General features: G+C 47.6%; 1 protein-coding gene across 1 annotated transcript in view; it reads right to left on the reverse strand.

Annotated features, from left to right (window-relative positions):
* G3BP2 (G3BP stress granule assembly factor 2) overlaps nt 1-19,510 on the reverse strand; it is a 113,880-nt gene that overhangs the window by 41,665 nt on the left and 52,705 nt on the right. The window contains exons 6-7 of the mRNA XM_082258946.1: nt 15,102-15,201; nt 14,754-14,934 (exon numbers count right to left, since the gene is read on the reverse strand). Of these exons, the coding sequence (XP_082115072.1) occupies nt 14,754-14,934; nt 15,102-15,201 (281 nt within the window). The remainder of the gene's footprint in view (nt 1-14,753; nt 14,935-15,101; nt 15,202-19,510) is intronic.

A 19,510-nucleotide genomic window follows, 5' to 3' on the forward strand; every position in this document is an offset into this window, starting at 1 on the left:
TCAGTGCAGCCAGTTGTGGGGCCCCGGAGGGCTCTGCCACCTCAGTGTGGATCAGGAGGTGAAATGTGTTTCAGTGACTCCATGAATGGAGGGGGAATCTGCACCACAACTGTAAAAACACTAAGGGACACCCCACAGTGCTGTCCACACCACAAGCCCCAGCACAGCACTACAGCTGTATAGCAGCAAGGCACTCACCATCACCGAACAGCTTACAGCAAAGCTTGTGCACAGCACATGGCGATCAGTAAAAGACATGTCTGGCTACTAGCAGTAGAGGCTGAGGACTTCCCACCGCCAAATCACTGCCCATCTGAGCTCCAAAAACATGGCCGCCGCTATTTTCAATGGGAAACTATAGTAAAATGGCCACCGAGGCTACACAAAACATGACCGCTGATCGGCAGCAAATCAGGCTACAGGGAAATGGCAGCACCACATGGCTCCCACGGCTGGGAGGGGGGCTCAGACAGGCGCCCCCACCAGGCGCAATCGTTTTGGGCAGCAGCACCCCCCCCCTATAGGCGTGCTAAAGTTCTCTGCCTAGTCTCCTACTCCTGTAGGGGGCAGCATAACCCTACGTTCATTAAAATGAAGAGCTGTGGCCGTCAAGAGACAAGATAAATATGTCCTTAACTGAAGAGACAGCCTTAGGTAAAATAGAAGGACCAAGGTCATAAACCTAACTTGTCACAATGAAAACCCCAAAACAGTTTAGCAAATGCAGCCAATTCTGAAATGAGAATTCAAACACTACCAGAAACACTACCTTGTGTCCTTGCGTATCAAACAGACTAAAAGGGATTTCCCGGATGGGTTAAATTTGAGATTTTTGCAATACAAAAGATACCAAGTTGAGGTCTCAAAGTCAGCAGTCTTAACTGATGGAATTCTACATGTGACCTCTTGAACAAAAAAGGCACACATCAAGGAAAGCCAAGCAATGGGTATCCAAAAATGAAAGGCAAATGCAAAAACTGACTGACGGTACCCCAGGTCAGACCCTAGTCAACTCCTGATTGCAGAAATGCTAAAAAGCAGCCCATGACATACAAGGATGAAAACACCAAGTAAAATAAGACAGAAGTCCTGTGGTAAATCTTCCTTGAAGTCACCTTCCTAGCCTTCAGGAGGGTAGAAAGAGCAAAATCAGACACTCCTGTCTCTCAGGACCCTGGCTTCAACAGCCAAGCCATTCAAGCCAGCAACTGTAAAGGATGGAAGGTCAGACCTTGCATCAGAGGTCAATCCAGAAGAGTCCATGGTTCATCTGCCAACAAGGTTACGATGTCACGAGTACCATGTTCTCCAGGGCCAAGCTGGGGCGAAAAAAAAAAAAAAAAATTTCCTAAAGGACTCAGTAACCGTCAGTTAAACCCTTCTAGTCCGAAACACATCCAGAGAGTGCAAGGCAATCTCTTTGGGATGTTGAGGCTTAGGACAGAAGGAAGGCAACACAATGTCTTCATTAATATGAAAATCTGACACCACCTTAGGAAGAAAGGACAGATTTGGCCAGAGGACCACTTTATCCCTGTGGACAACTAAATAAGGCGGACAGGATAGCACCGCCAATTCAGAAACTGCAAGCAGAAGTGAGGGCCACCAGGAAGGCAACCTTCTGTGACAAGGAAGGCAGAGAAATCTTCCTAATATTCCAAAAAGGGAGGCTTTTGAAGCACAGACAGACAGACAAAATGAGATTGAGATCCCACGGCGGTAACAGGAATCTCCTCAGAGGAGCCAGATGACGCACCCCCCTGGATGAAAGTGCGAGTCAAGATATTAGTAGCCAATGGAGGACGTCGGGAACTATTAAGGGCCAAGTGTCGGCCTTGGCTATTTACTTCCAACACCAAGCTCTGCTCCACCCCTTTTTGTAAAAAAGGCCAAAACCCTAGCTACAGAAATCAAGCGAGGGTGCAGTTGCTGGACTCACACCAAGAAATGTACAATTTCCACATATGATGATAGATCTTCCTGGAAGTCAACTTCCTGGCCTTCAAAAGAGTGGGAATCATCGAGTCAGAAAGACCTCTATCCTTTAACACCTTGCTTTCAACAGCCAAGCCATTAAAGCCAGCGACCGTAAAGGATGGAAGATCGGTCCTTGAGACAGTAGATCTTCCCGCAGAGGAAACCTACATGGAGGATCCACGACCATTTTTACCAGCTCTGCATACCAAGCCCGCCGAGGCCAGTCTGGTGCCACAAGAATGATCGGAATGCCTCCCATCGCCGCCCTGCGAAGAAATCGCGGCAGGAGTACGAGCGGAGGAAAGGCATAAATCAGCCGATACTGGCTCCAAGGAGCCACCAGAGAGTCTGTGGGTCGACCAGAGGATCCCGAGACCTGGCCACAAACCGCTGAACTTTCCTGTTGATGCGGGACGCAAACAGATCCACGTCTGGGCTCCCCCACCGGACACACAGGAGATGAAACCCCTCTGGAATGAAGGGACCATTCCCCTTGATAAAACACCTGACTCAGGTAATCCGCCTGTCAATTCTCCAAACCCAGAATGTGGACTGCGGAAAGAGCTGGAACATTGGTTTCCGCCCAAATCTGAATCTAGGCCACCAGAGCACTCTTGGTGCCCCCTTGATTGATGTAAGTCGTGGCATTGCCTGACCGAATCCGAACCGGAGAGACTCGTCCAGTGACGCAGGCAGAGCTTGATTGCTCTCAGCTGCAGAATATTGATCAGCAAAGACGACTCTTCCGTCCCAAGTCCCCTTGGTTCCCCAGCACTTCACCCCAGCCTGACAGGCTGGCGTCCGTGGTGACCACTGTCCAAAACACAAGCAGGAAGGACTTGCCCCAGCACAGGACAGGAGACTGTATCCACCAAGAAAAAGCCGCCTTAGTAAGGTAGCACAAGCAAATCTTCTGGTCCAACAACCGAGGATCTCTGTTCCATTTCGCCAGAATCTTTTTGCAAGGGTCTCGACAGACTGAGCAAACGGGACTGCTTCGAAGGTCGACACCATCAGACCCAGGGCCTGCAGGCAAGCCCGCAAGGAGGATTTATTAGTCATCATCAGCAACCTGGCTGCTTTTTGCAGCTTCTGAAGTTTGTCCAGGGGGGAAGAAAAACCCTCGCCAGAGCAGAGTCGAGAGTCAGCCAGTCATAAGTGACCCGTACTGAATGAGTCAGAGCAGATTTTTTTAAATTGATAGTCCACCCGAATTCCTGAAGAGTCTGAATCATAATAGAGACGTTGCCCAGCAGATCTGAGTGGGAGCCTGCTCGCAACAGGAGATGGTCCTGATATCCCACAAATGCGATACCTCGCTGACGTAACAAGGCCAGCACTGGGGCCAGGACCTTGGTAAATACTCTGGGAGCCAAGGCGAGACCAAAAGGGTAACGCCACAAATTGAAAGTTCTCCTCTGCCACCGCAAAGCGGAGGAATCGCTGGTATCCCTCGAAAATGGGGACGTGGAGATACGCGTCTGAGATCGATGGAGGCCAGAAAATCCCTGATTCAATGATGCCACCACTGACCGAATGGACTCCATTTGAAACTTCTGCACCCGCACAAAGCAGATCAGAGTTTTGAGGTCCAGAATTTGGCGCACCTTGCCCTCTTTCCTGGGCACCATAAACAGGTTTGAATAGAAACCGAGAGCGTTCCTGCAGAGGAACCTACACAATCACCCCTTGAGCCAGGAGATCTTGCACAGCCTCCCGCAGATCCTTCAAACGCCCTGGAGACAGGTGAAGATTTGACTAAAAAAAAACCTGTCCCCCGGGCAGGCCCAAAATTCGATCTTGTACCCTGAAAAAATCAGTTTGCAAACCAATTCGTGAATGAAGTCCAGGGTTCCTGAAAACTGAACCGGGTGAGGGCACCCCATCATGCTGAAGAGAACTGGTGAGCAGCACCTGACTGACCGGCCTTGGGTTTGCCCCAATGATTTTTAGCCCCTTCAGAAGCTCTGAACGGCTTACCTTTTTCTTGCGCCCCAGAGGCACAAGAAAAACGCTTGTGAACAGTAAAAGAAGGACCCCGCTTAGTACGGGGGAGTCTTACCCTTGGAGGATTGAGGAGGAAGAGTACTCTTCCCACCAAGCCCTTGATCAACTCATCCAATGAGTCAGCCAAAGCATGCGTCTCAAGACGCTGGCCATCAGGGGAGCGGCATCCATAGATGCATCACACAGGAACACCATAGCCTGGATCACTTGGTCCAACAGTTCCAACTGTTCTGGAGGAACAGTCTCAGGGTCCAAAGACTCCCCCAAACCATTCCGTCACCATCTGTGAGATTAAAACAGACACAAACGGTTTCAAAATGGAACCCGCCAACACGTGAAGATGACAGTAAAGGGATTCCACCTGCCTGTCCGCCGGGTCCGTAAAGACCGGGGAATCTTCCACAGGCACAAGGGTAGATTTGTTTAATCTGGAGACAGGATGGTACATTTTAGGTGGCACCATCCAAAGGTTGGAAACCTTTTCAGCAAAAGGATACCGGCGTTTAAAGCGTTTTGGCACAAACACCACATGCTTAACACGCCCCCATTGGTCATTCACAATATCGTGAAAAGTGTCAGGACAAGGGAAAACCTTGCCAGCTTTCTGAGACTTCTGGGAGTCAAAAGCCACCCGCGTCCATGCCGGCGTGGGCTCATCAGCCAATTTTAAGGTAGTCCGTACTGAAATAATCAGGGCTTCCACAAAATTGCTTTCCCGCGCTGCAGCTGAAGACAGATCCTCTTCACCATCTGACTGCGAGGACAGTGACCCCTCAGGTAGAGGAGCGTCCGGGGCAACCACTTTAGCCTCTAAATCAGAGGACACCTCGATAAACGGAGAAGGCAGCGGCCGATTACGGCTATTAACCCTTTTTCATGACTAAGTCAACTTTACCAGAGCTGCTGAAATCTTGGCCAGCAACTGCGATCCGGACTGTCCGGGAGTCGCACAGAGTGGGTCTGAGATTGATATCACAGATTGGGACTCCATAGTGCATTTTGCAAATACCGGAGTACTGTCGCTTTAAGAGCGCAGATCGCGGCACCACCCTAAAAAGCCGTATGCAGGGAGACCCTTTAAACCAAACTGACAGCAGATTGTTCTAGGATATGTCCGCAGGGACCCCAAAGTACTGTACCACCTCAGACAAACCGTCCTCCTGATCGCACTCCAGCAGCATGGAGAGAAAGACAGGAAGCGACCTCAGTCAGCAGCAGGAAACAAATGCACAGGAAATGTCACCTGAGGAAAGGTCACGCTGCTCATCATAGCACAAGAGCTATACAAAAAAGGTTGCCTATACAGATCAATAGGAAGCTCAGGGAAAATGGCTGCCCTATACAAGTCTATGGGGGGGGGGGGGGGGGGAAATCACACTGCCCACACTTAAGATGGTGGCACCCACGGCGAGCCATGCGACCAGGGACCGACACATGGAGGCCTCAGGAACCACAACAGAAACCCGCAAGCCCAAGGTAACATGTCACCCCCCCCCCCCCCAGGGCCCCAGGCACTCCAGACATACAGCCACCACAGTGACAGGGAAGGGGGGGGGGGGCTAGGCCAAACCGATCGGGTAGCCAGACAGGCCAAGGGGATCTTTCGGAAGCACAAATCCCATTATCCCCAGGAGAGGGCCCACATCCCCCCCAGGCCTGCAGGGGCAAAGGGGGACACATTTGCTCACAGACCAGGTGGGCTCCGCTCCAGGCAGACTGCCTTCTACCCGAAGTGAGGGTGCTGCCTGCTGAGGGGTACGCTGCAACTCAGGGCGTTCCAGGTCAATGCATCCCAGTGAGGCATCCGCTCGCAGGCTTGTCCCTATCCAGAAAAGGGACACTGTCGTGGCTAGGCCTAGGTCGGAACTATGACCTGCTCACGCTCGTAGGCCTGGCCGGGGGGACCATAAGGATCTAGATTATAAAGTGTGAAGCCCCAGCCGGCATTGTTGCTTGTTGATCAACAGGAAAATTCTTCCCTGAACACTAGCTAACGAGGAGAAATAAAAGAAAATATTCTTAAAAGAAAAAACACTGAGACGCAGCAGGAAACCTAGGTCCTACTCCTTCTCTAGGCAGAAACAAAACTCATGTGCTGGGCTGTGTCTGTGGGGGTTGTGTCTGTAGGGACAGCCCCGTGGGAATTTATATGCTAAAACTTTGTACCAACGTACTGCCTAGACTACTCCTGCAGGTGGCAGCATAACCCACACAGCTCATGAAGATGAGGCTGTGTCTGTCAATGGACGATAGAGAGATTTACATTTTTTGTAAACTCATTCATTGAATCCAACATCTGCAAGCTGAGATCATGCGCTACATAGATGCATTCACACAATTTTACATTAACCACCAGCAAGAAGTCCTTACATTTAAAGAGCACCAGTCAACTGCACATGCGCCGTTCCGAAGCCTGTCTGGCTCGGAAAAGCTTGCCTATTTCCGGCTGGGCAGGCGCATGCGCAGTGACGAACTGGCCACGGTTGGCGCCATTTTTAAAAAACAGTGACAGTGTCTCGCTGCGGCTAGAGAAGAGGAGGACACTCAGGTGAGAACTGGGGGCAGAAAAGGCCAGTGCTGTGGGGGGCTGAAGGCAAGGGGCAGAGAAGGCCAGTGCTGTGGGGGGCTGAAGGCAAGGGGCAGAGAAGGCCAGTGCTGTGGGGGGCTGAAGGCAGGGGGCAGAGAAGGCCAGTGCCGTGGGGGGCTAAAGGGGGCAGAGGAGGACAGTGCTGTGGGGGCTAAAGGGGGCAGAAGAGGCCAGTGCTGTGGGGGCTAAAGGCAGGGGGCAGAGAAGGACAGTGCTGTAGAAGTGCACCTGACCACCTCCCGTATGATGTCCGCAGCACCTGACCACCTCCCGTATGAGGTCCGCAGCACCTGACCACCTCCCGTATGAGGTCCGCAGCACCTGACCACCTCCCGTATGATGTCCGCAGCACCTGACCACCTCCCGTATGAGGTCCGCAGCACCTGACCACCTCCCGTATGAGGTCCGCAGCACCTGACCACCTCCCGTATGAGGTCCGCAGCACCTGACCACCTCCCGTATGAGGTCCGCAGCACCTGACCACCTCCCGTATGAGGTCCGCAGCACCTGACCACCTCCCGTATGAGGTCCGCAGCACCTGACCACCTCCCGTATGAGGTCCGCAGCACCTGACCACCACCCGTATGAGGTCCGCAGCACCTGACCACCTCCCGTATGATGTCCGCAGTCTCTGATCACCCTCAGGTAAGTGACAGCGCTGCCTGGCCAGTCTAAGGGGGGGGGGGGGTCACTGATGTAAGGGCTGGGTGAATACAATAATGTAAAGGGGAACCGATATAAAGGTTTCCCCCTTATAGCAGGGAAATCCTCCCATCCCCTTTACCGTAGCGTAATTAATCTGTGGAAGGTGGTCTCTGGTCACCACCAGAGTCCCCCCTCCCCCCCACGTCAAAATTCCTGAAATACCTCTCTACATCAGAGTCTGCAGGATTCTCCCCTTACAGTGCAAGGGGGAACTCTGCGGACCCTGACGTAAAGGGCAATGCTGCAGACCCTGATGTAAGTGGGAACTGTGATGTAAAGGGGAATGCAGAGGACTCGGATATAAGGTGTTTCTGGTCACCAGAGCACCCACTTACATTAGAGTTCCCTCTTGAATCAAGATTTGCAGCATTCCGCTTTATGTCAGAGTTACACTGCAAGGGGGAATCCTGCACACTCTGATATATGGGGGAACTCTGTGCTGGCTGGGTTATATTAATCTGACCTTCATGTAAATGGAGAAATATGGTTTTTGACTTGTGTTTAACTTAAATAACACATTGCTATTAGCACTATCTACATGTTTTACATAGTTTAGGTATTGATATTTGCAATGTTTAGCACTGAAAACGGCCATGTACATTTTTGCAGTGGCAGTAAAAAATTGGTGCCGTTTGTAAATTTTGGCATTCTGCCAGTAAATTTCACTCCGGGGGAGCCACACTGGCATCCACTAACCTGCTGCCACTACGTCCCTCACCTTGTGTCACTGACACATTATCAGCTGCCTCAATAAAGTGAATAGGACTGTCGGTGAGTCAACAGTGGGTCAGTGGAGAAAGGGAGTCCAGAGACTTATAGTTTAGGCAGGTATTGGTTCAGGACCAATTTAAATAGAGATGATACACAATCCACAGCTCCAGGGCACACCAGACCAGGGAGAGATCCACATGCATGCAAGGAAACAATGTGATAAAGAGCAGAGTAAACCATTTAGTAACAGATCATATCCACACTTAGGCTAGGTTCATACCTGTGCGGCGATCACCGAAAAACAAGCTGCCACTCAGGAGATGCATGCGGGCGCCATTAATCCTCAAGGCACCTGCACACACTGGAAATTGCAGCAGCCGCTTCTTCCTGCACTGGGAACCGCACTGCACTTGTGGTTCCTGTGCTATTTAACAAAAATTATACAGGTACCTTTTCCCTACATTTTTCGAGCTGCTATATTGTGAACCTAGGGTTACATAATACAAATCGGAGTGTGCAGTATCCCGGGAAGTATGGGGGGGGGGGGAGGGGCAGAGGTCATCTGAGCAGGTCTATGAACAGCCGTAGGATGGAAACCTAGCAAGCTGCCAGAAAAGAAGACAACCCAACCCATCAGAACCAAGCAGCGGCTTAGGGTGGGCATACTCTACACTGGGTCACACCACGGACTGTCTACTGGGTGAGCACTATGTGATTCAGGGGCTCCACCCTCTTTGTCAAGTCAAGTGTGGCTATGCCCTGTAAATAAATGGTTTGAGATTTACACTAATCCTGTGCTTCAGCAACTTTGTTTTGGAAAATTCAGAACCCATCCAAACCCCTCCAGAGTCTGCACAGTTCGAGTCGCACTGGGCTCCCAAAGCAAAGTAGACTGCTCCATCAAAAGCAAGTCGTACAGGTAACTTATGTCAGGAATTCCTGAGACCCTAAGACCGGGTCTAATACCTTGATGAATACAGTAAGGGCAGCAGACCGTAGGACCTCAAACTGAGTGTGGTGAACTTACGCCACAAACTGCAGGAACGGTTTATGAGGTGGGAATATTGAGATGTGCAGATAAAACCACCTTGATATCCTAAAAAAAAAAAAAAAAATCTTCCTGTTGTAGGAGGCAATAACTGACTGCACAGATTCTGTTTGGAACGTTTGCAATGCAATCTTGATTCTTGAGATCCAGGATATAACAAATAAGCTGTTTGGTTTCAGAAAAGGCGGCAAAACCTTTCGCTCTCTGAAAAAGGACTGATCACTCCATGAGATAGCAGGTGAGTGCATTAAAAATAGTTTAATTTGAATGCAGAAAGCACAGAGGGGAAAGCTCTGAAATTCCAGTTTGTAACCTTGAGCCAATGTTGCAGACCCACTCGTCTGCAAATACCCCCCTACCTAAACTTCTGAAAAAGGCCTGCAAACATCACTTCACCCGAACAAGTGGAGGTGCCCCTTCATTGTGAGGACAACTACGCTTAGGAGGACTTGAAGTCCACATCTACTTACAGAGTGGGTCCTGGAGCGAAAGTTTTGTGTTTGAATAAAGGAAGGCTTTGTAGGAGTAGTGTTGTGATCTCGGCTGAATAGCTGAGATTTTTTTTTCTCAGACTTTCCAGCCTGTAGGAGAGATCTGAGGTTTTATTGACCCCAGATCCCTCAATAAAGAGGACCTGTCATGCACTATTCCTATTACAAGGGATGTTTACATTCCTTGTAATAGGAATAAAAGTTAGAAAAAAAAATAAATTACAAAAGGGTAAAGTGTAAAAATAAAAAACTTAAAAGTGCCCCTGTCCCCACACGCAGAAGTTAACGCATAAGTACCTTGCGCCCACATATGTAAACTACGCTCAATCCACACATGTGAGGTATCACCGCAAACGTTAGCGCGAGAGCAACAATTCTAGCCCAAGGCCTCCTAACTCTAAACAGATAAAATGTAAAAAATTTTAAAAGCGTTGCCTATGGAGATTTTTAAGTACCGAAGTTTGTCGCCATTCAATGTGTGCATAATTTTAAAGCGCGACACGTTTGCATCTATTTACGCAGCGTAATATTTTTTACATTATACAAAATTGGGCTATTTTTAGTGATTTTGTTTTTTTATTCATGAAACTTTATCAAAATTAAAAAATTGCGTTTAGAACATTGCTGCGCAACTACTGTGCGACAAAAAGTTGCAATGCGCAATTTTACTCCCTAGGGTCAGTGCTATAAAAAAAAAAAAAAATGAATAAGTGTTTGGGGGTTATAAGTAATATTCTAGCAAAAAAATGATCTTTACATGTAGGAGCAGAGTGCCAGAATTGTCCCGGTATGGAAGTGGGTAAATGGCAACAGGGTATTCTTGCCCACAATTACCTTTGGGAAGTAAAAAACCACATCACAACTGAACAAATGTTCCCAAAGAAGGCGTAAGTGTTGAACCTGTTTCTTAAACAGTAACTCTGCTGACCAACATCCATAAAATCCTGCACATGTGCACCAACAGGATGCCCAGCCAAGAAATGTCTAAGTCCATAAAAGGCATCCACCAAGAAACTAAGGGCACGGGGAATTTCCTCTACGCATCTACCCAACTCAGTATTATTACAGTCAAGGTCTGGCTTGTCTGAGGTCTAGAGAGCCTAAGGCTTTGACAGACACAGTTGCAAATTGCAAGGCTGCTCCCAAGAGCAAGATAAGCTTTAAATAAAAGCTTCCAGACATTTGAAACATCCTTAAATACCGGACTTCGTACCGTGGGATCATGCAGTCTTAATGAAGTAGGAAACTGCTGGATCCACCATGAAGGCACTTTCAATGGGGTATTGTTAAACTATGGCTCGACAAAACCCAGGCACCAAGTCGCATTGGAGACTAGAATTAGCAGCCTGGCAGCTGGTCTACACTGCGGCTGGTGTTCTCTCCCCATGCAAGACATCCCAAGTCTCCCACGAGGTGCGGGACTCTCCTGCATGCAGGCTGCGGCTCCCCGACACCCACAAGTGCTGTGCGAAATCTAGGCTCTGGGCTGTCAGCGCTCAGAACTGAGTCGATGCTTCCTGTATAGTTTTGGCTCCGCCCTGTCAAGACTGAGTGATATCAAAATGAACTCCGCCTGTGAGAGGAGAGAAATAGGAAGCATCACTCCTCTCACTCCGTTGAGGTCTCTCAGGAACCAGCATTTCCCACCAGCAGTAAAGCTGGATACATACTATTAAACAACTTTTGTTGTTAGATTTCATTTAGATTTACCTTCAACTATGTAGTGCAAGGGCATGCATGATTGCATACAAATTGAAAGTGTTTAGATTTGACCTCATATGGTTTGGGTAAATCTAAATGAAAAAAATCTAAAGACAATTGTTTAGTGTGTATGGCCCATAAGTCACATGTGCTAAAGGTGCAACTAGCCACCCAGCACATAACAGTAAATATCCTAGCATGTGCAGTGTTTCTGACTCCTACCACCATCACCACTTCAAACCACTGAAGCGGTCATGGTGGTTAGAGTGTTCCTTTAATATCTCTCAGAAGCAGTATACCTCTGTATACTGATTGCATTTCGTTTGGGGGGAGGGGGCACAGAGGGCCACCTCCCTGAAATGAGTTTTTGCAGGTTAGGATATCTGCCATGCGGCCCCTGTCCGCGGGTGTGCGGACTAAGATGTTGCCCCAGCCGTTAATTGAGGACGCGGCTTTGCGGCCTGCTGGAGCGAGACGCTTACACTGGGGAACTGGCGTCCTCCTGTGGTGGCCTGGGCTGCAAAAAATAGTCACTGGCGGCGCTGAGGGTTTCCCCAGCCTGCTCTCACTGCCCGCCCATCTCTTTCCTAAGAGAAGAGGTTGAAGGTGTTGCGGGCTTAATCTGGCACCCTGTCCTTACCAGTGAGTGAACAGGGAGTGGGGCAGCTGGTTGGAACAGCCTCAGCTTCATTTACAACCCCACAAAGATGCAAACAGATTTTATTTATTTTTTCATGAAAATGAAATTATTTTTTCTCTTCACCCTGTCATGCCACACAGGCGAAGGCCCCCTGTCACACGGCTGTCGGATCAGAACCGCCAGTCAGTTTTTCAGGCGGACCTGATCGGACCCTTCAGTCTCCTATGGAGTGGCGGATGTCTGCCGACACCCGCCGCCATCCAATCCTGTCTGCCAAAAACAGACGGATGGTGGTCCTATTTTCCATTAGTCCCGCGGATCGAATCAGATAGCATCAAATGGAAATGGACACACAGTCCATTTCCATCCGATTGCCCCATAGAGTCAGTGGGACTGGGTTAGTGTTCGCTCTGCATAGCAGAGCTGACAGGACCTGTCATCCGCCTGATCAGCTGGGAGCTAAGCAAGCAGACTCCGCTTAGCGGAGGTGCCCATACGAAAGGGGCCTAAGGTGGCATGAGTTACTGAATCTCCTATCGCCCCCGCACTGCTGCACTGTACACACGGCCAAATGCCAGGCAATATCAGCTGGTTCAATAAAAAACTGGCCGCCATTCGGCCCGTGTGTATAGCAGGTGGGCCGACAGAAGCCTGCTATTCGGCATGCGCGAAAAAAGAAAAAAAAATAGCTTTTAACATTTTAGCTGGCTCCTAGATTGCAAGCAAATTTGTCAAGCCGTTTGTTAAACTAAACCTTTTGGCAGAATAAGCACCATTTTAGGGTAAGCCTAGCCAATATACAACACGTCCATTAAAAGTTCATGTATGGGAAAAGATTAAGGATGCTGTGATCCCAATCTTGGGAAAAAGGACTCTAATCTAAAAGTGGTAGTTTTAAGTTGGCCGACTACTTCAACCAGAGAAAAAACAAAAGGCCTTTGGGGTCAGGAATAAAAACAGGACCCTGGAATTCCTCAGAAGTAGATTCCGCTGTGAAGTCTCCCTCTTCCAGAAAAAGTAATTTCCCCTTCCACCTCTTCCCCTGGTTGTTTGTTAGGTTCCTCCATCATTAATCAGGAGGGAAGAGGGGGGGAAGGAGAATGTTTGTTTTTGACCAAGACGGTTTAATCCAGATAGGTTTCTGGAAAACTGGAGTAACCATAATAGAGGACGAGATAGAAATAGATGGGTGAATGGAATCGGAGCACAAACAACCGGTCCCCAGGGAATATAGTGCAACAGGGGTACAGGTTTCTCACTACCTCAAAAGGGATTTTGGGAACCCTACAGCACCCCCCCGCGCGCGATTGTTAAGCTAATCATGCAGTACTCCTTCACTCTATAGTCAGATATACTTGTCAGAAAAACGCTGCCCTGTAACCAGTACAATACTCCTGCATTGCAAGTTGGCAGCCACCAGCCAACTCAGTTCCTGGGTGACATCACTTGCATGCATGTACTTCATTCCCCCACTTCTTCCCCCCACACTTTCCTAGGTGCCAGCAATGATAAGGCTACCACCAAGCTGGTAATCACCAGTCTGTGCTGTAGGAACCCCCTGGGGTTCCAAACTTTACTCGTCACAAGGGCCTTCAGGGACAAAACTTCCCAGCAAGATATAAATGCCCTGAACCAGTATGGACTGCTAATCCACACTACACAGGGTTCCATCACGTAGAGTTCATTGCCTAGTGGCAACGATCCATGGCAGTCCCTGCATGTCCAATACAGGGTCAAGGTACCACTCTACTTAGCAGACCAATGAAGGCAAAGGATCTAGATTGTGTCAGTCTTCTGATCCTAGATGCAATCATGAGAGGACAAACTAGCTAAAAAGTTCAAGATTGGTGCAGATTGGACAGGCAAGACACTAACATAAAACTGAAGATATCCCTTCCTGGGAGGGGGGGGGGGGGGGTTGGGTTTATACATGGGAGGGGAATTCCTGTCTTTTTGCTAGTGTCCAATGACCTAAGGGTGGCAGCAAAACTATCATAAAAAGGGATATAAAAATACCCTGTGTCCTTAAATTTGTACAATTAAAAAAATTGTTGCTCTAGCTGCTTAAAATGTTAGAGTTTGGCTTTATTTTGTCAGTCAAGTCAATGTAAATTTGCTAGTGCATCCAACACTATCCTCTATCCGAAAAGACAATGCTGCTGTCCTAAAGGCATCTCTGTTGCTCCTCCAGTGAAGTGAAGACACCTTAAGAGATCAGCTAAGGATCACCAAGTGAAAATAAAGGGAAAAAAAGAAAACTAATGCAGACACCACAAGGATTGATAAAACTACAATAGATTACATTTTTGTGGGGTTTAAAACTGCTTAAAGGAACATAAACTTCAATAAGATTAGGCCAGCTGTGAGACCAACTAATAGAAAAAAATCCACCTATATTTCACCAATTTAGGACACCCACATACTTCCTGTATCTGTAAACTAATTTGCCTGGAACACTACTATTGTGAAATGTATTTGACAATTTCTCACATAATCACTATAATTATCTTTTCTGATGTTCTTCTCTAAAGAATCGCCCGTGTAGGATTTTTAAAACGGTCAGGACAAGCTAGATCAACTACGGTCATCACAGTTTTAATCATGGCGATGGTGCAGCATAACCAGAAAACAATTGGTGGCTTCGGGCTCCTATTTTATAACCACTCTAGAAGCAGAATGCTGCATGGAGCAGAATGCTCTTGACACTACGCTTTCTACACATAAGACACATGACTAAATAGAAATGATTAACAATTAGAAGCAACATTATTTATCAAACTAATAATCAGAGATACATGGCAGACTGATCTTTTACAGGTAAAATCCAATAAACAGAAGCATTTGTGTGTAATTAGATCTATAAAACACACATCACAAAGAATGTACCTTTGGTGGCTCTTGGGGCAGAGGGATGGGGTCAGCAGGAGGGGGTGTGGGTGACTTTTCCTCAAGTTCCTCTATATTCTTTTCTTCTGGCTCAGGTTTTATCTCCTCGCTCTTAACCTCTTGTTCAGGCTCTGGTTCTGGCTCATGAATGGGTTCTTCTAAAGACTCTTCTACTCCATTACTAATATTAAAAAAAAAAAAAAAAAAAAGACACTAAGGTCATACAAAGACATTGACATTTTTTTACTTTTTAGGTGGTAAATTTTAGATTTAAAAATGGCAGGAAAACCAAAATGTCAGAAGAAAAGGAAGCAAAAGGAAGAAAAAAAAAAAACCCATCAAACTTACGACACTGGATGATCATAATATGAACTGTTGGAGTTTTCTTGAACAGGTTCAGGGGATGGCTGTCTTTCTTCTGGTTCTTCTTCTGCCTCTTCTTCAGATTCTGGCAATTAATAGAATATTTTCTTCATTATCTCAAAGTACATAGTAAGGCATCATGCACACTGGACGTTTTTACTGCTAAGAGCATCTGGCTTTTTTTGTTCTGCCTCTAAACGCCCCTGCATGTTAGCCTATGTATCCATCTTCACAAAGACATTTAGAGGCAAAAGAAAATCCACTGCCAGCGCATCCATGAGCAGCAGCATTTTGGCAGAACAAACTTTCTGTGTGTCAACACTAGGTGCATTAAGCACTTGAGCATAAAATTTTAAATGGTCAGAAAAAAAATAAAAAAAACTTGGATTTTTGTCTTACTGTAAAATCCTTTTCTCAGATGTTCATTGACGGACACAGCTCCATATCTTCTTGACCCTTGGGTTTATGCTGCACCCCCCCCCCCCTAAAGGAGTAGGACACTAGGCAGAAAAAAAGTTTGACTACACGTATAGGGCAGTCCCAGGGAGTACACTCCCACTTCCTGCTATAGTGCTTCAGTTTTGTAACAAGCAGTGTCAGAAGAACATATAACCCAACTCAATAGAGGGGTGGGTGCTGTGTTCATCAACAGTAGGGATGCACCGAATATTCGGCGGCCGAACATTATTCGGCCGAAAATAGAGAAAATGGCACTTTCGGTGTTCGGCCGAATAAGTCAAAAGGCCGAATAATTTTGTGCCGAACAATAGGGCTGAACGATAGTCGATATGATATCGACTATCGTTCTGTGGCCGTAGGCGATATTCATATCGCCGAGGTCACGATATTTACAGGGGGGGAAGGGACTCGGAGGAGGACAGGAGGACTCACAGACTTCCGTGTTAGGCAGGGGAAGCCGGGACACTTCAGCGGTGAGCATACATACATTGCTCACTCGTGCACTGCAGCCCGCCCCACACATTCAGTGAGTCTTACTCTCCTCCCTAGTTTTTTCAATGGCACATTCAGGAAGCCAATCACGCCGTGATTCGCTGCACAGCGAACCAATCACGCGTGCCTGCACACCTGATTGGTTCCGCTGTGCCGCTACTCACGGGCGTGATTGGCTTCCTGAATGTGCCATTGAAAAAACTAGGGAGGAGAGTAAGACTCACTGAATGTGTGGGGTGGGCTGCAGTGCACGAGTGAGTAATGTATGTATGCGGCTGTGCTCCTTTCCAGGCTCCTACTAGTCCACCTCCAGCCTCCTACTACCACCACTATGACTGACTGTCACTGTATAATCTGATCGAGTCCACACTGACACTGACTGTCACTGAGTAATTGATGTTACCACATTAACCCTGACCTGCCCAGTGCCCTGTATCTGCAATTAAAATTTACAAGGCTGCCTGCATGCTTCCTGATTTCCATTCCCAGCATCCTTCCCAATCCCTACAGTGTCACTAACATTAACCCTATGGTACAAGGCTGCAGTGTGCACTGAATCCCATTCCCTACAGTAACATTTAGGGAGAGAGAGAGACATGAGAGGACAAGAGAGAGAGAGTGAGAGGACAAGAGAGAGAGAGTGAGAGGACAAGAGAGAGAGAGTGAGAGGACAAGAGAGAGAGAGTGAGAGGACAAGAGAGAGAGAGGACAAGAGAGAGAGTGTGAGAGAGTGAGAGAGTGAGAGAGTGAGAGAGTGAGAGAGTGAGAGAGTGAGAGAGTGAGAGAGAGAGAGTGTGAGAGTGAGAGTGAGAGAGAGTGAGAGAGAGAGAGACATGAGGACAAGAGAGAGGACAAAAAATTGGCAAAATAAATGGAAAAAATGCGAAACACCGCGTTCGGTATTCGGCCAAACATTTCATTATTATTCGGCTTCGGCCAAGAATTTTATTTCGGTGCATCCCTAATAAACAGAGAAAGGGATTTTACAGCACAACAAAATCCAGTTTTCGCTTTCGTTCATTGACAGACACAGCTCCATATCGTCTGATCCTTGGGACGTCCCAAAGCCGTGTTAACATGAGGGGTGAGAGGAACACAGCAATAAACATACTTCCTGGCAAAGAAATGACACCCTCAAAGAGGAATAATGCTCTCCAACAGTGGCCTGCAAACCCTTGCGGTCAAAGGAAGCATCTGCAGATGTCAAGACATCCCCCTTATAAAATTTTGTGAAAGGTGTGAACGGACAACCAGGTGGCCACCTTGCAAACCTGCACCACTGACGCCCGATGACGGAAGACTCAAGAGGCACTAAGCTCCCATGTTGAATGCGCCTTAACCGGGAATGGAGGATCCTGACCCTTAACAGAATAGGCCTGCACTACTGTCTGCCTAATACATATGGAAATGGTCGCAGCAAACGCAGTCAGTACCTTACAGGGTCCATCCTTAAGGACAAGTAGGGAATCAAATTTTTGTAACAACTCAGTCGCCGCCAGGCACACCCAATTGCCGAACCACATCCAAAGAATGTAAAGCAATCTCTTTAGGGTGCTTAGGCTTAGGAGACAAGGAAGGTAACACAATGCCTTTATTTAAAAAAGGAAACCAGAGACGACCACCACTTTATCTCCATGAACCCCCAAGTAAGGTGAACGACAAGACAAGCTGACAGCTCCAACAACCTACGCGCAGACGAAAAAGCCAAGGCTACCTTCTGGGACATTGTTACGCAGAGGAATCAAGCAAATCTTTTCCAACAGCAGTTACTGAAGAACCGACGGAACCAAGTTGAAATCCCACGAGGGCAACAGAGACCGCACTGGGGAAGCCAAGTGGCGAACTCCCTAAAAAAAAGGTGCGAACCACAAAAAGCATAGCCAAAGGACGATGAAAACAAACAAGGCTAAACCTGGCCCTTGATGGTAACCAAGGCCAGACGCTGCTCCACACCTCGTTGGAGGAAAGTCAAACTCAGAGTCACCAAAAAGGAGTGGGAGTGAACCCCAAGAAGATCACATTAGCAAAGTACGCTCTTCAAACACAATGGTAAATCTACCTAGAAGTAGATTTACTAGCTTGCAGCAGCGTGGGAATCACAGATTCAGACAACCCTCTAGCCTTCAGCACCTGTCTTCCGACAGCCAAGCCGTTAGAGCCAGCGACTGTAAAGCAAGATAGAAGATTGAAACTTAGGATATTAAAGTAGAATATATGTGAATACAAAAAATTAAATCTATATGTGACATAGGTTGAAAAGTGTCACATCCATAAATAAGCATAAAAATGTTAAAACGTGTAATGTCCAAAAAATTAATTGTGTGAAGAAAATATATGAAAGATGAGTTCCGTGATCCAAATCACCATAGAGTTCTAATGTGCATATAAGAGAGGAAGTTGATCCAGTGATCCAATCACCAACGTATAATGAAAAATGGCTGCTTACCAGAAAGTCAACAGCCTCCAAACTAATGGAGAGCACCATAACACTAAGTAACACTCAGGTAAGTATCCACGATAAGACAAGCATCGGCAGTGTATATTCAGGCGAGTGTCTAATTAGAACAATACCATTTCAGAAGTAAAAAATTAACATTTCACAATACAATCCTCTGCATACACAGCTCCACCTAGTCCCAGCGTAATAACGTCACTGCCCACCTCACACGTAGCAACCTATGGGCTTTCTCAAAGGTTCAGGCCTAAATCTTTGAGAAAGCCCATTGGGCGCTACACGTGAGGTGGGCAGTGACGTAATCACTAGGTGGAGCTGTGTATGCAGAGGATTGTATTATGAAATGCTGGCGCAACAATGCCAACACCAGGGCCAACACTTGCGAAAACCTGGAGAGGTTGAGGTAAGACCCTCCCCTGATAATGCTCCTTCCCCACAGCAAGTGGAGGAAGCACAGATGACCGATATATATCGGAATATGAAGGTAAGCATCCTTACCATCAATAGAGGTCAGAAGATCCCCCTGATATAGGGATGCCACTACCGTACGAATGGACTCCATTCGAAACATCTGTACTCGCACAAAGCGGTTCGGAGCTTGGAGGTCCAAGATTGAACGTACCTCACTTTCCTTCCTAGGACGTGCAAACATGTGCTAATAAAACCCATGAAACAAACGTTCTGGGACCGGAACAATCAACCCTTGTAGTAGCAAGTCTTGCTCCTCCCCGAAGAGACCGTGCAGGCGGTCGGCAGATAAATGCAGGTTGGAAGGAAATAACCTCTCTGGAGAAGACCGAAAACTTGATCTTGTTGCCAGACCGAACCAGCTCGTGGACCCACTTGTCTTAAATCAGGGAGGTCTACGGGTCCAGAAAGAAGTGGAGACGTCCTTCACCACCCAAGATACAGATGAGGGCACCCCTTCAGGCAGAAGAGGTGTTTGTCTGCAGGTCTGGAAGGACCCGCTCTCAGCCTACCAGACCAG

The sequence above is a fragment of the Pelophylax lessonae genome, assembly GCF_965119305.1.
Source record: "Pelophylax lessonae genome assembly, chromosome: 1".
Lineage (NCBI taxonomy): Eukaryota > Metazoa > Chordata > Amphibia > Anura > Ranidae > Pelophylax > Pelophylax lessonae.